Raw genomic sequence first — 23082 nt, forward strand, 5'->3', positions numbered from 1 at the left:
TAGCTCTTATAGTCTCTGACGGACGGACGGACGGACGGACGGACGGACGGACGGACGGACGGACAGCCGGACAGACGGACGGACAGACGAACAGACAGACAGGGCTCAATCGACTCGGCTATTGATGCTGATCAAGAATATATATACTTTATGGGGTCGGAAACGATTCCTTCTGGACGTTACACACATCCACTTTTACCACAAATCTAATATGCCCCAATACTCATTTTGAGTATCGGGTATAAAAAGTGAAAATTTAAAAAAGATGTATTCCTATTTGCATAGTAATTATGTAAGTAATTAATTAAGTATTCAGCAAAACAACAACTCATTTTGAGTATCGGGTATAAAAATGTATATCCTGAACCTATATATTAGAGGTTCAGTAGATACATTTTTTATTTCATATGAATTCCGCAGCTGGAATCAATTTGAAAACATCTTTCGATGTGCCCATACCGGAATTACAATTCAAATTGAATTGGTCAATTTCTAATGAACGTCCAAACAGGAACAGGGCCTATAAAATTATAAATGTGTACAAATATTACAGTTATGACACTTCATAGATACATGTACATACATACATATGTATGTATGAAAATAGTTTAAAAAAAATTAGTATTAGAGAATAGTTACATTTTATCGAGTACAGATATTCGATCAGTTTGTCAATTAAAATACAATGAATAGTGCTTGCTTCTAAATAATACTTTTCACTGTACATCGGTGAATTTCGCTTTCAAAAAAGAAGGGTCAGTGAAAATATATTCGAATTGTGTTTACAATAATTAAAACATTTTTCCATATGCACACAGTTACATATGAATGTGCATAACTTTCTATAAAAAAATTACACTCCTTTGTAGTGCATTGTCTAAATACAAAGCACCCTGTCTTAATTTTCATATATGCATGTATGTATCAACATAACAAAAGAAATATTCTTCCTATCAGTTATTTTGGTATGTAAACCTTTTAGTTACATTAAACAGTCATTCAGATTTGTGAGGTTTTCCAAAACAAAAATCCATGATGCATTGACGTACATATATATGTGCATCTATGTGTACATATGTACATACATATGTACATATTCAGTCAATTTTACGTCTTATTAAGATTTAAATGGTAAAAATATTGAATCGCTTGTTGAGTGCTCCATTTTCCATGCTGGCTTTAGCTGGAGAAACTATCTTAAAGTATTGAATGTTGTCAGAATTAATAGCCATAGCTCATAACCCAGGCTCCACCCCAGTTACCTGACTTAGGTTCCGCGAAGCATGTTCGGGAAATTTTGTGAAAAAAAAAAACAAAAACGGAAGAGCAAAATTATATCGAAAGAATCGTTAAAAATGGCACTGGTTGTTTAGTGGGACACAATTAGTGAATGGGACACCTTTGTGAAAAGTATGCACCGAAGGCTTTTAGACATCATCAAGGCCAATGTATTTATTTATTGATGATCAAACTTTAATGATACGGGTGTACGAATCAATATATTTGTCTTAATGTATACTCACAGTGTCTTTACAGTAATTAAATGCATTGAATGCGCATAGATGTTTAATGTATGTTTTGAAACCCTTGCTAGTTTGGTTTTATACCCAAATCTTAAAAAGAGTATGTACTACCCCTATAGTATATTAGCTTTGAGGTGAAAGTGGAAGTGTGTAACACACAGAACGCAGCGTTTCCGACCCCATAAAGTACATATATTCTTGATCAACACCAATAGCCAAGTCTATATAGCCATTTCTGTCTGACCGTCCAAGCTTTGTATCCGAGCAAACAAACTTTGTATGCAGACTACTGTGATATCACAATGTTACAAGTGTATATACAAAATTTCGCCCGAAGTCGTAAATCTGGGCCATCCACAGATCTTAGAGAGTATTAAAGCTTTTGAAGCTCCCACCTCTGTTAGATCTCACTGTTATGTTACAAATTTATTTAAAAAAATCCTCCTCTACAAAAACGAAAATCTGTGGCAACCACAATTTTGAAGATACGAGCAATTCAAAATCGCACAATCATAGAAAATTACCATATCGATTAGATTGCCGAATCTGGATCAGATCGGATCATTATTATCTGCAAGTGCCAACCGTCGCTCAACCGTGCGCCGCCGAAAAACTGACTCCGACCACTCCAAGTGTGCAGCAGTTGATCTCGTTTGCCACTCCAAGGGCAACGACAGCTGCTGGCGATGCAGATTCGGTAGCCGAATGCAGCCGATGCAGCGTCCGTGTCCGTGGTGTCCGCAAGTTCGCTAGTTGTCCCATCTATCCCGATCCCACCAGTAAATAGACGTTCCGGACATCCGGATATTGCCACCACAGGTACTAGGCCTGTGGTGACTAAACCACTGGTGGGAGTCCCACCAAAACGACAAGTTTTTGTTTCACGGCTGGCCCCTGACCTCACATCTAATGATATAATTGCTTTTATTCAAAGCAAATTAAAAGCCGTGGGTTTAAAGGTGGAGAAATTTAACTTCTCTTATGCCAGGGAGATAGCCTCGTTTAAGATAAGCATCTCCCCACCTATATTTTAACACCAATTGCTCCGCCAAATTTTGGCCACCTATTCTGAGGAAAGCTACTCTGGTCATCCGTACCCATACGGTTTACCGAGGTCGAGCGGCATTTTCAGTCCCTTGTTAAATGAATGTTCTTTACTTCATGATCTTCGACTAGTTAAGCCGGTGTTTTCACCGGGTCCAGATGGGGTTCCAGGTTGTGTACTCAGGTACTGCGCCGAGGCTCTGTGTGGACCCTTGCTTAAACTATTCACCCTGTCCGTCGATTCTTCTTGCTTCCCCCCGATCTGGAAGGAATCATTTATAAATCCTCTCCATAAAAAAGGTAGCAAGTCTGAAGAAAAAATTATAGAGGTATAGCAAAGTTATCCGCTGTTCCCAATATGTTTGAGAAGGTATTAACTCCGCACTTGCAACATCTTTGCAAGTCACTTATATCTCCCACTGAGCATGTATTTCGGCGATCAACCACCACGAACATGTTAGAGTTTACCTCTTTCATTATTAAAGGCTTTCAAGGTAACTTACAGACGGATGTTATTTACACCGACTTTAGTAAAGCATTCGACTCTGTAAACCATTCCCTTTTAGCGCGTAAACTTGACCTTTTAGGGTTTCCGCCCAACCTCCTGAGATGGATTTCTAGCTATCTTTGTTCCAGGTCTCAAAGAATCCTCTTCAAAATCTCCCTCTCGTTATCACTAAAGGTTTCTTCGGGAGTACCACAGGGCAGCCATCTAGGCCCCTTACTCTTCACACTCCTTATTAATGACCTGCCTTCGGTATTAACATACTCTCGAGTACTTATGTATGCGGATGATGTTCAGCTCTGTGTCCAGTATAAGGACATTTCATTTCATTCTCGCTTGCAATCCGATCTCAATAACATTCAGTCATAGTGTTGTGCAAACTTGTTACACCTTAATGCCTCGAAATGCAAAGTTATGACATTTCACCGTTCTAGCCCCTTGTGGGCTGCCTATACCCTATTTGGTGGTTCTCTTGAGAGAATCACCCTGGTGGATGATCTGGGGGTTATGATAGACCCCAAGTTAAAGTTTTCTGAACACGTTTCTACCATGGTAAATAAGGCCATGGGCGTGCTTGGGTTTATAAAGAGGTGGTCAAAGGAATTTGACGACCCCTATATAACAAAGACTCTCTATACCTTGCTTGCTCGTCCGATCTTAGAATACGGCTCCTGTGTATGGTGCCGTCAGTACAAAGTACACCAGGACCGTATAGAATCAGTACAGAAAAACTTTTTACTCTTTGCTCTGTGGGGCCTTAACTGGGATGAAGGTGTTAGACTCCCATCTTACTCTAGTAGACTGCTATTAGTAAACCTCCCATCCTTAGTTAACCGTAGAAAAATGCTTGGTGTGATTTTTATGCACAACTTGATCAGGGGTGACATAGACAGCCACCACTAATTCTCTTACTCTTATTAATTCACTAATCCTTACACACCTTTCTAGTAATTAGAAATTAGTAATTGTAGTGGTATTTTTATGTTTATTTCGAATGCATGCCTAGTTCTCTCAGAAACTTTAGTGCTAATCTTCCTCGAATATTAGTCTAGCAGCCATCTTTCCTGCATGCTCGCGTAACAGCCTTCTGCTGGTGTCACACGGGCCACTTGTCGGTGCAGTAATTTCATCGCCTCTTGAAAGATGCAGTCATTGCATGTCAACGTCCACGAATTATTATAACCAAAAGGAGCAAATCAATATGCAGTGGTTACGCAGCGCCCGACACGTTCTGACTGATTTTCTGTGTCTGTCGCACACACTCTTTGAGGAGAGCCATATTGCCTAAGTATCGGGTATAAATGTATTAATTTCGGGCGTAGCAGCAATTCACAACTTTCCCCTTCGTTTTATTCTGCAGCGTCATTTTTAACGAAGGCAACTTAACTCAACATCGTCATTTAGGCTTCAATCCATCGGAGTAGGTGCCAATCGATGGATAGATCGGCTTGTAGACACCGGCCTTAGTTTTGATCACGACAGCGGACTTCCCGTCCGCTCCAGCACCATTTGAGGTGAACGTTGTCCTCGTGAATTTCCACCTTTTGGCCTAGTTTAATTTGAAAGGTTATTGGCACATAGCTCTAATCTTGAGGCTGTTTTGTCTCTATTGCCACCCTGGACTTTGCCGTTAGTAAGATTTTTATGGAAATGTCAACCAAAGTCAAAAAGTTAAGTCAATATAAACAAATTTTCTGATATTCCGATGTATCGATATTAATTTTTATTGATTGAATCTCAGCTAATTTAACCATTTGGGATATAATTTCATTAACTGAAAACCTGTTTAAATAAGCAAAAGATCACTTTTTAGGTATTTCGATAGCTATTTTTTCCTTTACTATTTTCTCCTCTAAGAAATTGGATTATTGATACAAGTTTTTGCTCAAAGTCTCTTAAAAGCCAACTAAGTTGTTTATTAAGAAAATATGAAGTTATTTATGGGAGAATGTGAGGTGATGAAGTAAAAAAAACAAACACATGGAAAGATCATACATTCGCGACCGTTACTTAATTCAATTAATAAAACACCAATAGAGATAATTTATTGTGTAAATCCTCGATTAAACACATACATTAATACTCTTTAAAATAAATGAACTGCTTTAGAATATTCTGTTCTGCTTTGCAGATTTGACCAGATTAAGCCAAAGTCTACGTCTATTTCGCGTACGTTGGCGACCACATGGTTATTGTTATCATTATAAAAACTAGGAATTGGATTAACCCCACCTTTTGTACTAAATATAGATCTAACAAAGTTCTATTAAATCGACTAAAAACCTGGGGAACATTTGTTTTCGGATTTGCGACAGCGAAATCTCAGCAAAGTGGCGTATAGGAACGGCTACCCATCCAGCCGCTCCAACTATATGTAAATAATTGACCGCGATTTGACTCGTTGTTATGCACGACGCATCGACACCACCTAGCTTAGGTGATTTACTTTGTGGTCGTTCCACGAATTGATACGATATGAAACCATGTGGCTCCATCTAGCTGTCTCAAAAGATGAACCGAGAATTGTCGAGCTTGACCTAAAAGGCAACGAAGCTTGCAATCGACCGAAGGGTAATCGTGTGATGTTGTCAATAAAGGATTTTACATGCATCATTTCTTCGGGGGTAACATTTCTTCTAACATCCAGAAAAATTTGAGCAAGCTGTCGAGCCGGCAGGCTTCTTGAACTGTGCTCACTATAGAGCAAGTTAATGTAGCTGGAGGGCCATTGGACCTGCAACGTCCAGACACCACAGACTTGACCATTACTTTAAATATCGAAAAGGTGTCTCCACCTAATAACAAATTAATTTCTAGTTACTTATTTGGAGAGTTCTCAGTACCAAATATGTAGGAGGAACAGCCTGTTCTGGGTGAGGCGAGTAAATTGATTTAAAGATCACAAAACCACCATTTCAAATGGTTGTATACGAGAGCAGATTTCCAATACCTAACAAGCTAATATCCTTCGAGCTATCTTTAGCTGTAAACTTTTTGGCAATTCATCTTGATAAAGTTTACTTGAGATCCGGAGTCGAGCAATACTCTGGCTGGCTGATGTTGTCTTGACCTGCTTTTAATATTAGCTACTGCTGTGGGTAAAATAACTTGATCATTGTCGAGTGCCACTGCATGATTCGAAACTAGTGGAAACTACATTCGAAGTACTTACAGGATAATTGTTCAACGCAGCTGGGCTTGTGAATGATAACAAAGTAAGATGCGGTTTTGAACAGACTCTGCAATGTTAAGATGTTCACTTTTAAACAATGTGCCCTTTTGGGTAAGCAAATAATGCATAGCGGAACCCCCTTTTCAAACTGAAAGCGGGTTGCGACTGAAAACACTGCGAAAGCCGAGAAAGATATGATGACGTGGTCATTTGCCTTGCTAAATGGACAATTATAATCTTGAGGAAGTCAACGAAGTTTTTTCAAATTGATTGCTCTGCAAATCCTGACTTGCCTTTTTACTTTTAGGCTATATTTTTTAGATCGCCCTGAACTCTTCTCTTCAGCCGATAAATGTTGTTAGCGTTTGTTGAGCGCCGTTAAACAGTCTGTCCAATATAGAATTGCCTCGTTATCTGAATTCTCTTCCTATCTGGAGCGGGTTTTTGGATCTACCTTGGCCACCACGATGGGTATCAGTTGATCATTCGAAATTTACTTATCATCGCCCACAGACAACAGCGACCCGTAAATAGTGGAAGTTGTGTCTATAAGCGATTTCAGCGCGGATGCAGACTGACTTTGCATGTTTTGTAAATATTTATTTTAAAATATTAAGCAATCGTCATCATACACTTGCTTCTTGGCACTAAGGATAATTCTGCTCGTTCACTTGGTAAGCCTACTACTACTCCTAGCGCTTCTTTTTCTAAGCAAGTTAATAAGATTAAACTTCTCTACATTGCTTAATGTGGGGTCGCTAATTGTAGGGACCCTACAAGTGAGTAAGAATCCGCTCCAGAAACTCCATAAAATATACGCCACACGTCGTTTTATCGTATTTATTTTAACTTCGAGTGGTTACAGATAAGTGTCTTTTTCTTCGTTCTCTTCGCACGTCTACTTGCTCCTGCAGTCAAACTCTTACTCTTCCTCCTATCGATATACCCTTGACTATCCCTAGCGATAGATCGATACTCATTAAAGATCCACTATGCAAGTAAAGTTAGGTTAAGTAAAGGTGGGATCTGGGAGAGCAATATGGCCATATCGATCTCGAGACTTTACAGGAGATGGTTTGCTGCCATCTCCCGCTGCCATCTACACGTAGCTAAGGGCATCGTTACTTGCTCCCTCTGTAATAAGAGAGGATTTGTAGTGCCTTGCCTGGCTAGCTCGTCGGCGGCATTATTCCCCTCGATGTCCCTATGTCCGGGGACCCATTTAAGAAAGAGATCTAACTGCTCTTCGATCTCGTGTAGAGACCTGTGGCAGTCGTTTACAGTCGCTGAGCTCTACGATATTGAGCCTAAAGCTTTAATAGCTGCTTGGCTGTCCGAGAAGACAGTCCGTCTAGAAGTAGTTTGGAGACGATAGGAATGGCCTCCTTGATGGCCACAACCTCCGCTTGGAACACACTACAGACTCCGCCTCCCACGCGGCCGTCTAACTTTGAGCCATCAGTGTAGAAGTGGACATTTCCAGGTTCTGGTTCGCCCATCTCCCAGTCCTCCCTAGGTGGGATTGATACCTAGAAAGGCGTCGAGAGGTGATCACTGGGGATACAATAATCTGTCCTCTCCGATAATTGCGGGAGTCTGGTCAGGATTCCCGAGTGCTCGACCGCGGACGCTTTCCACAGTTTGGCTTCTTTCATTCTGAGGGCGGAAAGGTTTCCCACCTTCTTTCCCATGAGATCTACGGGGAGGAGGTCTAGCCCGGTATCCAGTTATGCATAGCTCTGCCATGCGTTGAACTCTACTGAGTCTGTTTAAACAAGTTCATTAGGGCTGGCCACCAGACTACCACTCCATAGAGCATGATTGTATAGAGGGCTACTCCATGTATAGAGGGCCTTCTTTACTCTATCCTCTATGGTCAGTATCCAAACGAGCTTTCTGTCGAAGATTAGGCCAACATACTTGGCATTGTTGCTAAAGGCTAGCGCTTCCCCACAGAGTTTTGGGGGAGTCAGTACCGGAACTTTGTACTTCTTAGTGAAGAGCAGAAGTTCCGTTTTAGACGGGTTGACTCCCAACCCGCATTTGTCTGCCCATCTCGACATCTTCGTGAGAGTACTTGTCATGCACTCACACAACGTCTGCGAAAATTTACCGGAGAATGTTATGGCAACACAGTCCGCATACGCCACAACGCGTCAGCCACCCCCCTCTATCTCCTGCAGCAGTTTGTTGACTGGCGCCGTCCATAGGAGGGCCGAGAGGACTCCGCCCTGCGGTGTGCCTCTGCTGACAAATCTGGTGGACGTTGACGTCCCCAGTGATGCCTCAACCGTCCTGCATTGTAGCATCTGATCGATACGGCTCACCGTCCGGAAGTCATCCCCCAGGTCCGTCAGTGCGCCAGTGATGGCGGTCGGAAGGATGTTATTAAAGGCGCCTTCTATGTCGAGGAAGGCTACCAATTTATACTCCTTAAAGTTAAGGGACGCTTCGATGATCGATGTGATTGATTGTGGGGCCGTTTCGGTAGATCTTCCCTTCCGATAGGCATGCTGGGAGTCTGAGATCAGACTGTGCGGAATACACGCCGTGAGATGCAGCCCCAGGGGCCGTTCCATCGCTTTCAGAAGGAAAGACGATAGACTAATGGGTATGAAATCTTTTGGGGCAGTGCGCGAGGGCTTGCCTGCCTTGGGTATGAAAACGACTTTGGTCTGAAGCCAGGTGTCAATTGAGCCAATTAATGGCTTTATGTCCCGCGTGAATCAGTTGGGCAGGGAAAATGCCGTCTGGCCCCGCGGACTTGTAAGGTTTAAAGCTTTTGATCGCCCAAGAAATGTTCTCCTGGCTTAGCAGGCTCAGGATGGCATTTAAGACGACAGAAGGAGGCTCGAAGTAGTTGGGTCTGTTTTCATCGCGGCCAGGGAAGTGAGTATTAAGGAGAAGATTTGGCGACTCATTGCTGGACGTAGTCCAAGACTGGTTGGCGTTCTTCAAGTAGCCCACGGTGGGAGTAGTCTTCAACAGAACTCTACGCAGGCGCGAGAGCTCTGAGTTGTTTCCGATTTCGCTACAGAACTTATATCAAGACCAAGGCTTTCCTAAGTTATAGGCTGACATACTGGCCTTGCAATCGGCCCAGTTTTGCTCAACGTTTTCAGCCTTAGATTTATGTCTTATATGAAGAGTCTTTCGGGAGTTCCTCGGATTCGGATTTCGGATTCCAGCATTCAGGTTTCTTCCTCTTGCCAGAGGGGCAGGATTTATCGAGCGCCTTATTGTTTTTAATAATGAATTTGGGGTCACTACCCCGATTTAATAAGACCATCTGAGTGGTCAGATGGTAACTGACAGTGACTCCCCACTGACAGTGATGAGCATTGGCGCCGCACTTAAAAATTCGGCCGGTGTTCTTGGCCTCGCAGTTTGAGATCAGCGCCTGCTGATTGCTGATTTCATTGCTGAAATTTGGATGAAAAAATAAGTGCAAATCTCTTCTTGCAAGGATGCTGCTGACTTCGACCTTTTTGTAGCCATAGTCAAAAATATCTTCCTTATCGCTGAGAAGCCTCACTGGCTTCGCCGAGACGCATGCTCTGGCCCTCGGTTGGCTGGAGATGTCCTCCTATTTAATGGCTTCCAGCTTGTCTCCTGGGTAGACCTCTTTGAGCGACGCGATCGCCTTTATATAGAGGGCCGCCGAGCGAGCATGGCTTTCACTCTGCCACCCGGCGTCCTCACATTTGGGCGGTGGTCTTCCGTTCTCCAACTTCTGAAGGAAGCGGTCAAATAGCTCGTTTTCTACGAGGTGCCATTTGTCCCGAGGAACGTGTCGGCTTTGGAGCAACTGTGTAGGACTCCAATGTGGGTTTTTTCTTTCGCAATCTCGGCAATCGAACGATTGCTTTAGGTTTTCGTCCTTTTGGCCTGTTGAACTTGCTGGTGCCTTCCGCCGAGCATTGTCGCTTGCTTGGGACTTGGCTGCGCCCTTGCCTGCTTTGGCTGGCTGGTAGTCTGACAGAACTGTTTTGGCCCATCACCGCGATTCAGACGGCAGACGTCAGGAACAACGTGTCATCGTTGCCCAAGATGAATGCCGCACGTCTCTTGTCCTGAAACTTGGGCCTCTCTTTCGAGGCAGTCTTCCCGGTCTCAGGGCGTCTACCAGCCGCCATATCGCTATGCAAGGCAGCCACCATGTTAACTGGGTCGCCCTTGCGGCCCCCCGACGTGGATTGGCCCGGCTGGCTTTTCGGACCCCTCCTCGCAGCGCTTGATGCCTCGAGACGGTGGACCGACTTAGTCTCCTCCCGTCGCTTTGGGCACTGGTTTGGCATTGCCGGGGCAAAAAAAAAATCCGATTATCTTTCGTAGTGATCAGACGTGTTTTTGTTTTGCGCTCCGCATTTTTTCCTTTTGTTTTGAATAAACAGCCGGTGTTTTCCTAACTAAATTCTAATTATACTTCCTAACCAGACAACAATCTGGAAACCTATTCTATTACGCGAGTGCATGCCTTTTGATTTGTGTTAAAACATTATTTAACTTTTTATTTTTCGGCGTCGGCTTGTGCTTGTGCTTGTGTTTGTGTTGTTGCAGTGAGTGAGTACGCATTACATTGCATTGCAGTCCGCTCTCGTCTGGTAGCTTTTGTTGTTTTATCACTCTCTCGCTATCACCTCCACTTCAATAACTGTTCTTTCTCTCTCGCTCTTCAAACTTTCCGAGCAATAGCGCTCTCTGCTTAGTAGCTCTCGCTATAACCGCTCTTCACTCTGCTCTCTTTTTTTTACCAATTCCGCTTTGAGCGTTGTCTGGCACATTGGTCTGATACCAATTTGTTTTGCAAATAATAGTATATAAATAAATAATAAAATGGAATACGCTGTGGTCTGTGCCAAAAAAAGCTGTAAGAAGCAGATCACCCACGATCAGCCGAATGTCCCCTGCTGGCTCTGCGACAGCGTAGTGCACGCAAAATGCGCTGGATTTTCTGGCCTCGTGAGTGATGCTATAGCCAAACGTAATGGCTTGCATTACAGTTGCGAGGCATGCCGTGCGGTGGAGAAAGACATGGTGGCTTTCATGAGGCAGACGCGGAGTGGCTTTAAGGAGCTGACCGTTGGTTTTAAAAACCAATACGATCGGCTCCTAGCCATGGAGGCTCAGTTTACCGGTTTAAAACTGCTGAATGAGTCTCCGAGGCGCAAAAAGGTCACTCCGCGGGATCTGAAATTGCCAACCGTCACTCAGCCGTGCGCCGCCGAAAAACTGACTCCGACCACTCCAAGTGTGCAGCAGTTGATCTCGTTTGGCACTCCAAGGGCAACGACAGCTGCTGGCGATGCAGATTCGGTAGCCGAATTCATCGCCTCGGAGAATGTGCAGCCAAGTACGTCTGCAGCGTCCGTGTCCGTGGTGTCCGCAAGTTCGCTAGTTGTCCCGTCTATCCCGATCCCACCAGTAAATAGACGTTCCGGACCTCCGGATATTGCCACCACAGGTACTAGGCCTGTGGTGACTAAACCACTGGTGGGAGTCCCACCAAAACGACAAGTTTTTGTTTCACGGCTGGCCCCTGACCTCACATCTAATGATGTAATTGCTTTTATTCAAAGCAAAATAAAAGCCGTGGGCTTAAAGGTGGAGAAATTTAACTTCTCTTATGCCAGGGAGATAGCCTCGTTTAAGATAAGCATCTCCCCAACTCAATTTGACACCATTTGCTCCGCCAAATTTTGGCCGGAGCATTTGGTGGTGAAGGAGTTTAAGGCTAAGAAGAATAATAGGCCCCCCATATCCCTTACAAATCTTTCCAGTGTGCCACCCTCAACCTCAACTTCCTCTTCCTCAACTTCCCGTCTTGCTTCCACCTTTCCAAAAAACTAACTTCTCTTTTAGTAACCTATCAGAATGTAAGAGGCTTGCGTAGTAAGCTCAGCATTCTTTTCCGTGATACTGTTGCATTTGCTTCCCACGTTATTGTGTTTACTGAAACCTGGTTAAAGCCGGACCTTCTTAGTTCCGAGGTTTTGGCAGGTCGGTACACAACTTTTAGAAAGGACGGTTCGTCTCCACGTGCAGGAGGGGTTCTGATTACAGTGGACTCTTACTTCACGTCGGAACACTTCACAGTCCAAGTTCAACAGGAACTGGAATTCCTGTGTGTAAAACTGATTCTTCCCGCTTTCGCTATATTCATTACTTGCTCGTATACCCCACCTTCTTCGGATATTTCAATTTATGAGCAGCACTTGTCCGCTTTAACCGCTGTTTCTTCCTCGCTATCTGATAAAGATCGTATGATAGTTCTTGGTGACTTCAACTTGCCAGGAACTGTTTGGTCTTCGGTAAACGAGTCTAGTATCCTAGTGCCCATGTCACGACATGACTTTGTTGACGGCTTGCTTGACCTATCCCTGTCTCAAGTCAACCATGTGAAAAATTCCTTGGGTCGATTGCTTGATCTGTGCTTTGTATCGGATCCGACCATAGTGTTGTTAACCCGAGCCCTTCCGCTCACTATACCTGAAGACGCCTACCACCCTACTTTCGAGGTGTCGCTAGATATAGGACCAACTGTATTGGATCGGTCGAGTAGGCTGCCCGAACGTGTCCGCTGCTTTCGTAAAGCCGAGTTTGCGAAGCTTAATAACCTCATTAGGGATTTTGATTGGTCCGCTTTGTACTTGTGCACTGATATCATAAAAGGCACAAACATTTTTTACAATGCTCTTGGCACATTTTTCGATTCTTGTGTCCCGCTTTCTTGTCCGACTAGATCTGGAAAACCCCCTTGGTTTACCAAAGAGTTATCCAGTCTAAAAAACTTAAAATCAAGACTTTATAAAAAATTTCAAGAAGTGGGTTCTCCTACTTCTCACTCTCGCTATGTATTAGCTCGGTCAAACTTTTCAGTTCTTAATGCTCAATGCTATAAGAACTACCTATCTCGATGCAGGATACGTTTTTCTCAGGACCCTAAACAGTTTTACAGCTTCGTAAACAGTAAGCGTAGAACGTCCGCACACCCATCCTCGCTATCATTTTGTAATACGTCGGCAAATAATGATCAGGCAATTGCCGATCTTTTTGCCCAATTTCTCCAAACCACCTATTCTGAGGAAAGCTACTCTGGTCATCCGTACCCATACGGTTTACCGAGGTCGAACGGCATTTTCAGTCCCTTGTTAAATGAATGTTCCCTACTTCATGATCTTCGACTAGTTAAGCCGGTGTTTTCACCGGGTCCAGACGGGGTTCCAGGTTGTGTACTCAGGTACTGCGCCGAGGCTCTGTGTGGACCTTTGCTTAAACTATTCACCCTATCCATTGATTCTTCTTGCTTCCCCCCGATCTGGAAGGAATCGTTTATAATTCCTCTCCATAAAAAAGGTAGCAAGTCTGATGCAAAAAATTATAGAGGTATAGCAAAGTTATCCGCTATTCCTAAAATGTTTGAGAGGGTTTTAACTCCGCACTTGCAACATCTCTGCAAGTCACTTATATCTCCAACTCAGCATGGATTTATAAGGCGGCGATCAACCACCACGAACTTGTTAGAGTTTACCTCTTTCATTATTAAAGGCTTTCAATGTAACTTACAGACGGATGTTATTTACACCGACTTTAGTAAAGCATTCGACTCTGTAAACCATTCCCTTTTAGCGCATAAACTTGACCTTTTAGGGTTTCCGCCCAACCTCCTGAGATGGATTTCTAGCTATCTTTGTTCTAGGTCTCAAAGAGTCCTCTTCAAAAACTCCCTCTCTTTACCAGTAAAGGTTTCTTCGGGAGTACCACAAGGCAGCCATCTAGGCCCCTTACTCTTCACACTCTTTATTAATGACTTACCTTCAGTATTAACATACTCTCGAGTACTTATGTATGCGGATGATGTTAAACTCTGTGTCCAGTACAAGGACATTTCATTTCATTCTCGCTTGCAATCCGATCTCAATAACTTTCAGTCATGGTGTTGTGCAAACTTGTTACACCTTAATGCCTCGAAATGCAAAGTTATGACATTTCATCGTTCTAGCCCTTTGTTGGCTCCCTACACCCTATTTGGTGGTTCTCTTGAGAGAATTACCCTGGTGGATGATCTGGGTGTTATGTTAGACCCCAAGTTAAAGTTTTCCGAACACATTTCTACCATGGTAAATAAGGCCATGGGCGTGCTTGGGTTTATAAAGAGGTGGTCAAAGGAATTTGACGACCCCTATATAACAAAGACTCTCTATACCTCGCTTGTTCGTCCGATCTTAGAATACGGCTCCTGTGTATGGTGCCCTCAGTACAAAGTACACCAGGACCGTATAGAATCAGTACAGAAAAACTTTTTACTCTTTGCTCTGCGGGGCCTTAACTGGGATGCGGGTGTAAGACTCCCATCTTACTCTAGTAGACTACTATTAGTAAACCTCCCATCCTTAGTTAACCGTAGAAAAATGCTTGGTGTGATATTTATGCACAACTTGATCAGGGGTGACATAGACAGCCCTGATCTGTTGAGCCGCATAAACTTCACGATTCCTATTAGACTGACTAGAAATTTTATACCGTTGTTCCTTCCACTTTGTAGATCGAATTATTCCTTGCATGAACCGTTTAGATTCTTATGCTCGGATTATAATTCCCTCTACCATATTATATCCACCACTAATTCTCTTCCTCTTATTAAATTATTAATCCTTACACACCTTTCTATTAATTAGTAACTGTACTGGTATTTGTACTTTGATTGCATGCTTAGTTTCTTAGTAAGTTTAGTACTAATTTTCCTCGAATGTTAGTCTAATAGCTATCTTTCTTGCATGTTCGCGTTTGGTTCGGCTACGCACCGCGCGTCATGCGGCAGCGCCCCTCGGTCGGTTGGGCGGGAGGAGGGCTGCGTTTTGCCTGGGATCCGCGCGTAACAGCCTTCTGCTGGTGTCACACGGGCCACTTGACGGTGCAGTAACTGCATCGCCTCTTGAAAGATGCAGTCATTGCATGTCAACGTCCACAATACATAGCCCGCTTGTCCCGGGAAGCCTTATTTAAAACTGGAGGTCGACAAGTATCCAGAGTCCGGATATTAGCTACCGAGCACCGCCTCGGACATGCATCCCTAGGCATAGTATGACATTTATTAAATATTTTATTCGCAGGCCGTGGGTTTTATGTGTTATTATTTAGTTATATTGGTTCGGGTAGTTTATTGTTGAGTATTTGGGCACTTTACTTTGCCTGTTGCACTTGTTGAGGGTTGTTTGTACAACGATGTTCGTTTATTTGATTCACACGGGGAAAACAATTTTGTGCAGATTCAACATCAAAATATAAGTGATTTTATTCTCCAGCGTCGCCCTCTTCTTGCATAAGCTTCGTTCGTTTACAGCGTATAAGAGATGTGATATGTAAGAGAGTATAATTTCATATAAAATCATTTTATAACGTTTATAATCATTTTTCCTCAACATATATAATATAATATTTTAAAGAGTGCAGGAATGTAAATCTTTAAATTTTGCTTACGGGTTTTGTTAAATTGCGTTTAAGGTGTTACTGATATTCAGTAAAATTTTTTTTCGGACTTTGATAATACAATCAGCCACTGTTTTGAAATTAGTCTACTCTTTCTTAGATAGTTGGTTCCCGCGGGCATTTTAAATGAAAACCTTTACAAATTACTAAATGCACTTAACCATTTAATTAGTTATTCCACGGGATCTGTTGGAAGCTGCCGAGCTTTTTCGGCAACTCTGACTCCAAAATTTACAAGTAAATAATTGCTCCGTTTTTAAGGTTACAATTCGACGTTTCTTGTTGGATATTGTTCGTGTGTTTTTTTGTTCGAGGCCGTGGCCATGGACTTATATTTAGGTATTAGGCGTTTTGTGCGACAAAGAGTACTACAGACCGACTGCCTCGAATAGGAACGACCGACTAGCGAGAAGGAAGGGTCGAAGCAGTGGCTTATAATAAGTAATAACTTTAAATATGTAGATGTGTGCGTGTATGCACTGAGAGCGTACATAGGCTGAGCGCGATAACAGCAAACTTAAAAGAGACCTGACTTAAGAACTATTAACGGCTGCTGGTCCGAACAGGATAATTAGCTTGTAAAAACTTAATAACATCACAAAGGATAAGAGATAAAAAGTGTATACCTGAAAAGAAAAAACAGCTATTAACATAACGGTAGCATCGAAAACAAATCTGGCCCATTTATTAATTTTACTGAGGTACTGTGAATATGTTTTAACATATGTACTTCTAACTAGACATAACTTCTGTGTAACATTAATTTTTTTCTGTTTGTCCGTTTTTATAAACGGTTCTCAGAGTACATTCTCAACCAGACGTATGTAATTGTACATACAACCTTAAAGCATTTATATTCTTGATCAGTAACTCACTAGTCGAGTCGAAATACACATGTCCGTCTGCTCGATAATTTTTCGATATTCTGTGATATCGGAGAAAATAAAGTTTGTTAAGTACAGTATAAATATATTATAAATAAATCGTAAAATTGGCTAACATCCCAATTTCATTTACAGATATGCGATTTGAGTTTTATAAAAAGGATGTGTTCATCAATCCCCCGCAGGAGTTGTGCACTTGGAGTCCGGACCCTCTTTATTGCGGCACTCCTTAGTTTTTTCCAATTATCAAAACAGGTACGTAACCAGTTCCTGTTTTAAAATGTAGTCATTGATTGCATAGACAGCAAGCAAAACGGAACATTGTACTGGCACCAAGCACTGTTACACAAGTGTATAAAAAAAAATTTAAGCAAACAACAGTTTGTTTTTCTATATGATTTTTAATATTAATAATAATAATTATTATTTAGCTTAAAAGTCGTCTCTCCAGCTTAATTCGATACTATTTGTTGCTCCAAATTTTGGATTGAGCATTTGGTTTGGAAAGAGTATGAGGCTCAGAGGGCCCCCATAAATCTCCCTAATCAAAATCAGTTAAATGTGACATCCTCATCTTTCCGTGCTTTCAGGCTTACGCAGTAAGCTCAACCTTCTCTTCCCGGATAGTGTCGCAATTTCATTCCACGTTATTTTGTTTACCTAGACCGAAGCCGGACATCCTTAGTTCCAAAGTTTTTGCAGGTTGCTAAGCAACTTTTATAAATGACCGTTTCTGTCGACGTTGTTCCGACTACAGAACTTTACGTCGGGACATTTCACAGTCCATGTTCGACAAGAACTGGAATTTCTGTGTAAGACTGATTCTTCGTAGCTTTTCCACCTTCATTATATGTTTTCGGAAATCTCATTATACGAGCAGCACAGGTCCGCTATAAAAACTTTGTTAACCTCGCTATCAGATAAAGATCATATAATAGTTCTTGGTGAGTTAAACTTGCCAGGTACTGGTCAACGGTAAAATAGTCTAGTAACCTAGTGCTCATGTCACGACATGATTTTATTGACGGTTTGCTTGACCTCTCACTGTCTCACGTCAATCATGTGAAAACCTTGGGTCGATTGCTTGATCTGTGCTTTGTATCGGCTCCCACCATAGTTTGGCTAACCGCTCTTCCGCTCAGTATAACTGATGACGTCTACAATCCTACTTTCGAAGTGAAGCTCGATATAGGACCGACTGAATTGGATCGGTCGGGTAGTCTATCTAAACGTGTTCGCTGCTGTCGTATAGCCGAGTTTGCGAAGGTTAATAACCACATTAGGGATTTTGATTGGTCCGCCTTGTACTTGTGTACTGATGTTATATAAAGCACAAACATTTTTTATAATGCACTTGGCACATTTTTTGATTACTGTGTCCCGCTTTCTTGTTTGATTAGATCTGAAAAACTTTGGTTTGCCAAAGAGTTATCTAGTTTAAAAACCTTAAAATCAAGACTTTATACAAAATTTAAAGAAGTTTGTTCTCCTTCTTCTCTCTCAATATGTAATAGCTCGGTCAAAATTCTCTTCTCTTTACATTTAATGCTATAATCATTACCCATCTCGATGCAGGAAACGTTTTTCTCAGGACCCTAAACAGTTTTACAGCTTTGTAAACAGTAAGCTTAGAACGTCCGCACACCCATCCTCACTCGTGGTGTGATTTTTTTTGCACAACTTGATCAAGGATAATCACGATTCCTATTAAATCCACTGGCAACTATATATCGTTGTCCCTTCCGTTTTGTTGATAGAATTATTCCTAGCATAAACCGTTTAGGCTCGGATTATAATTCTCTTTACCATATTACAATATATATACTACTAATTGCTTCGTCCTAAATTACTTATTCTAGCACATCTTTGTGGTAATTGGTATAAATACCAATAAATAATTATCGTTGTTGAGAAATGAGCCTCGTAGTTTTTAGTTCAATGTTCATGTATATTACAACTGCCCTATTCATACGCTCATGTCTGTATTGCACCGCTTAGGTAACTATTTTTACGCGCATAGCTGTGTTGTTATTGCTCGTGTCCAAAACATAGCTGTAATGTTCTCACACGTATAGCTAAAGCCCGCAGCTGCACACGCATACAACGATGTGTACCGTTTTGCATTGGACCGCCGCATCGCCTGATCTTTCAATTCTCTTTTGGCTCGACTTCTTTTGTGGAGTGGAAGTTAGTCAAAATCTCTAGATGAAACCAACCGCACGCATAGTTCATACCGCCGCATCATAGACAACCCCCGCTATTAATATACACGTTGTAACATAAACGCCAATCTTAAATACTCAATATATGTAAATAAATAAGCTCAATATATTAAAAGATTATACAGTCCACTAATTCATAACCATAGCAACTTTTTGGTCCTTCGAGCCGGATCTCCGCGTTTGAGTTTATTTTATATACATATTGAGTCATATCGTTAACCGCTGTTTGCCATGAAGGCCCTAGTGCATCGTCTAATTCTGCAACGTGGTGCCTGCAAATCCCAACTAACTCGCGTGGCTACGGAGGCTCAAGAGTTTGTACAGTCATGTACTTCTGTGCAAACATTAGAGCACAAGTTGGACCGACTGGTTGCAACTTTCAACCGCTTTATGGAGCTCTCTGAAGAGCTGGTCCAATATGCTGATGAAGATGAATACGTGGATCCGGATTTGGATATCCCCAAATATGAGTAAAGGTTCTTTAGTGCGCATAGTATTTTCACTGAAGCCATACGTGACCGGAGCAGTCACGATAATGAGCACGACAACCCAAATGTACTGCTATCGAACACTGTGGAACGCTTATTTGAGGGACAAACTCAACTTCTGGAGAGGATTCGGGACTCATCGGGAACCACAGAGCTGCAGTTCGAGAAAATACGCATTCCGACGTTTTCGGGCAGATACGAGGATTGGTGTCAGTTTAGTGACTTGTTCTTAGGCTCAGTCGACAAGAAGAGTTGTCTGTCCAAGTGCCAAAAGTTTCATTATTTGAAATCCTATCTGGATGGTGAAGCGTTGGCTCTGATAAAACATATTCCCGTATCGGATGCCAATTACCAGGACGCATGGGAGAGGCTCGAAAATCGCTATAACAAAAAGTCACTGATTGCTCGTTCGTTCATTCAAAACTTTCTTTCGTTGCCAACCGCAAAGGGTTCAAACATCGCCGAGTTGCGTAAACTAGTCGACACCGCCGACGAAAGTATACGTGGTCTACATGCGCTGAGCTGCGACAGCCGCGATGTGTGGCTGATCCATATCTTGCTCTCAAAGCTAGACCCTAAATGCAAGGAAGCTTGGGCCACCTCCAGTGAATCGTGCAAGGAAAATGTGACCAAAAATGACCTGTTCGGCTTTGTCTTCGCCCGTTGCGATGCACTTGAGTCTTGTCAAGATCCAAAGCTACTTCAGAATACACACACGGTGCTGAATAAACGTCGTGCAATGTGTCATCATGTTGACGTGCCAAATACGCCTGCTCGTGATTGTGTATATTGTCACGAGCAACACAGTCTTTATGCGTGTACTCAATTCAAGGCTCTGGATGTTGTGGACCGCCGCAAGTTCGCAAGGGATGGCAATTTGTGCTTCAATTGTCTAAGCCGATGTCATCAAGTCAAGGAGTGTAATTCCACAAACACGTGCCGTCTGTGTAAGTCGAGGCACCACCCTCTTTTTCATCCAGTGTACATACGCTCTGTCACGGCTTCCGCTGATGTCAATACATCCGCTGACTCAACCGTCCGCTCGTCCAGTTTCCTTGTTGATGCTGATCCTGCCGTGGTCAGCCATCGTACATTGGAGAGGAAATTCGTAGCCAAGAGTCAGGCCATATTGCCAACGATTTTGGTCACTATAGTCGACTCCTGGGGCAACGAGACAACCTGCAGGATACTGCTGGATACTGGTTCAAGTATTTATTTATTTATTTATTTATTTATTTATTTATTATTAAATTAACAAATTATCTGTTAATAATGGTGCTTAGTTACTAAAGGCGGAAAAAGATAAGTTAAAAGTTAGCTAAATTTAAATGATTATAAATATTGCATGCAATTAGTTTAAGAGACAGTTCAGGGGATAGGGTTTGACAGAGGGAGTTATAATTATGGCATAAAACCCTAAAAGGTTCATGATCAGCATAATTAGACCTACATATGGGTAGACGGATAGGCCTAAAAGTACGGGTAGGTCTAGATGGAACGGCCAAGTCAATCTGACCCAAGAGAGTTTGGGAGTCAACAGTCCCAAGAAGGAGCTTGTGCACGAACATTACGCCATTGCATATTCTGCGATGGTGCAACGACGGCAGGTCAATAAGATTTAGCCTAGACCGGTAGGGTGGCAAGATTCTACCCGAGTCCCAGTTAAAGTTCCGAAGGGCAAAAATTAAAAATTGCTTTTGCACGGATTCAATAACAGCCTGCTGCTCTTTATACTGAGGGCTCCACACACAAGAACAATACTCCAATATAGGACGTACTAACGAGATGTACAGTTGTTTCGTAACGTACGGGTCGTCAAATTCCTTAGACCAACGCTTGATGAACGCTAAAACACCCTTAGCTTTATTTACAGTTGCAGCTATATGGGTGTTGAAACACATCTTATGATCAAAAAGGACTCCGAGGTCATTTGAACTCGAAATTCGCTCAAGGACATGATTTCCTAGAACATATGAGACAAAATGAGGAGCGCGACGGTAAAATGTCATAAGTTTGCATTTGGAAAGGTTCAGAAAAAGAAGATTAGTTGAACACCACAATAGTAGTTCACTTAGATCAAGTTGAAGGCGTGTGTGCAAATACCAATCAGAGTAAGAAAGACAGATTTTGACATCATCAGCATACATTAGTGTAGTAGAGTATGTTATAACTTGAGGAAGGTCGTTCACAAATAAAATAAACAGAAGCGGGCCCAGATGACTTCCCTGTGGCACACCTGAAGTAACATTAACAGTATTTGACAACACGTTAGAAAACAAAACACGTTGAGTACGGTTAGAGAGATAGGACAAAATCCAATCTAGAAGATTCGTTGGGAACCCTAATAAAGAGAGCTTTTGAATAAGCAGAGCATGGTTCACAGAATCGAATGCCTTGCTGAAGTCCGTAAAAACTACATCCGTCTGCAAACCAATTTGAAAACCCCGGTGGATTAGGTTAGAAAACTCAAGAAGGTTAGTCGATGTTGAACGATGTCTGAAAAAACCGTGTTGCGACGGAGATATCAAGCTGCAACAAAGATGTTGCAGTTGCCGGGTGACCAGGAACTCAAGAAGCTTCGGGATGGCGGAAAGCTTTGCGATACCACGATAGTTTTCAATGTTTGATCTTGAACCTTTTTTGTGAAGCGGAATGATGTAGGACTCATTCCAAATTACTGGGAGACAAGACTGTTCCAAGGAGAGGTTGAAGAGAAAGGTCAAGGGTTTGCAAAGGGACTGGGCACAGTGTTTTAAGATGCAACTTGGTACCTTATCTGGACCCGCAGAAAACGATATGTCCATAGATGACAAACCTTCCAGAACAACGCTTTCCTCGAAAAAGGGCAGAAAAATGCTGTTAGCTTGAGGTAGCTGGTACGGATACGGAGTGGATGCGTTGTAAATATGAGACGAGTACGTTGTTTGGAAAAAGTTAGCGAATAAATTTGCAATACCAACAGCAGAAGCTTCTGTTTTGTTCTGGTAATGAAGAGACGGAGGAAAAACGTTTGACTTGCGCTTAGAATTAACGAACGAATAGAATTTTTTAGGATCACTACGAAAGTTACTACTACATGAAAGGTAATGATTATAACACTGACTATTGACGGCAAGGAACAGAGAGCGAGCGGAGGAGTATAGAGCTAAGGCCAACGTGGAGCCCGACTTCTGGTACTTTTTATAGAGCCGGGATTTATTATTTTTTAAGTATGACAAATACTTGGAGAACAAGGGAGGCTTGGACGATACAGGTACAGTGATATCTGGAACAAACGTATTAAGGGCGGAGTAAATAGAAATAACAGTTGCATCTATGTTCGGTAATGAATAAAGAAACGACCAATCAACACGCGAGAGATGTAGATCTAAATCAATAAAGTTTGTTTTGCGAAAACACTTTATGTGACAAGGAGCCATGAACTGTCAGCACCTCCAGATTGTGTACACTCCAGTGATATCAACAAAGTTGGATGGTAAGGATCTTCAGGGAGAGATATTGGGCTTGCTCTAGATACCGTAGCAAGAGAACCATCGTTAACAAAAACGAGGTCAAGAAGTCTGTCCCTAATGTTTTTAACGGCATTATTTTGGACAAGGGAAATATCCGTTAGCCCATTGATAAAGTCATTATGGCAATTGGGAAACAATAGGTTAGCGTCATTACAAGGCAGCCAAGAAAGAAATGGGAGGTTAAAGTCCCCCATGACAATAATTCGATCATTGCACCCTAATGCTGAAACAACAGTATTAATT

General features: G+C 42.3%; 1 protein-coding gene across 5 annotated transcripts in view; it reads left to right on the forward strand.

Moving 5' to 3' along the window:
* Positions 1 to 250: 250 nt before the first annotated feature.
* LOC117188775 (NPC intracellular cholesterol transporter 1) overlaps positions 251 to 23082 on the forward strand; it is a 250321-nt gene continuing 227489 nt past the window's right edge. Inside the window, exons 1-2 of one of the 5 annotated variants that reach the window (XM_033393141.1) lie at positions 251 to 292; positions 16753 to 16872. In XM_033393141.1, the coding sequence (XP_033249032.1) occupies positions 266 to 292; positions 16753 to 16872 (147 nt within the window). In that variant the 5' untranslated portion in view covers positions 251 to 265. Of the gene's footprint in view, positions 293 to 558; positions 592 to 647; positions 966 to 16752; positions 16873 to 23082 lie in introns of those variants that run through there. The other 4 variants (XM_033393139.1, XM_033393143.1, XM_033393140.1 and 1 more) reach the window with 4 other exon arrangements.

This window comes from Drosophila miranda, chromosome 4 (genome assembly GCF_003369915.1).
Source record: "Drosophila miranda strain MSH22 chromosome 4, D.miranda_PacBio2.1, whole genome shotgun sequence".
Taxonomy (NCBI): Eukaryota; Metazoa; Arthropoda; class Insecta; order Diptera; family Drosophilidae; genus Drosophila; species Drosophila miranda.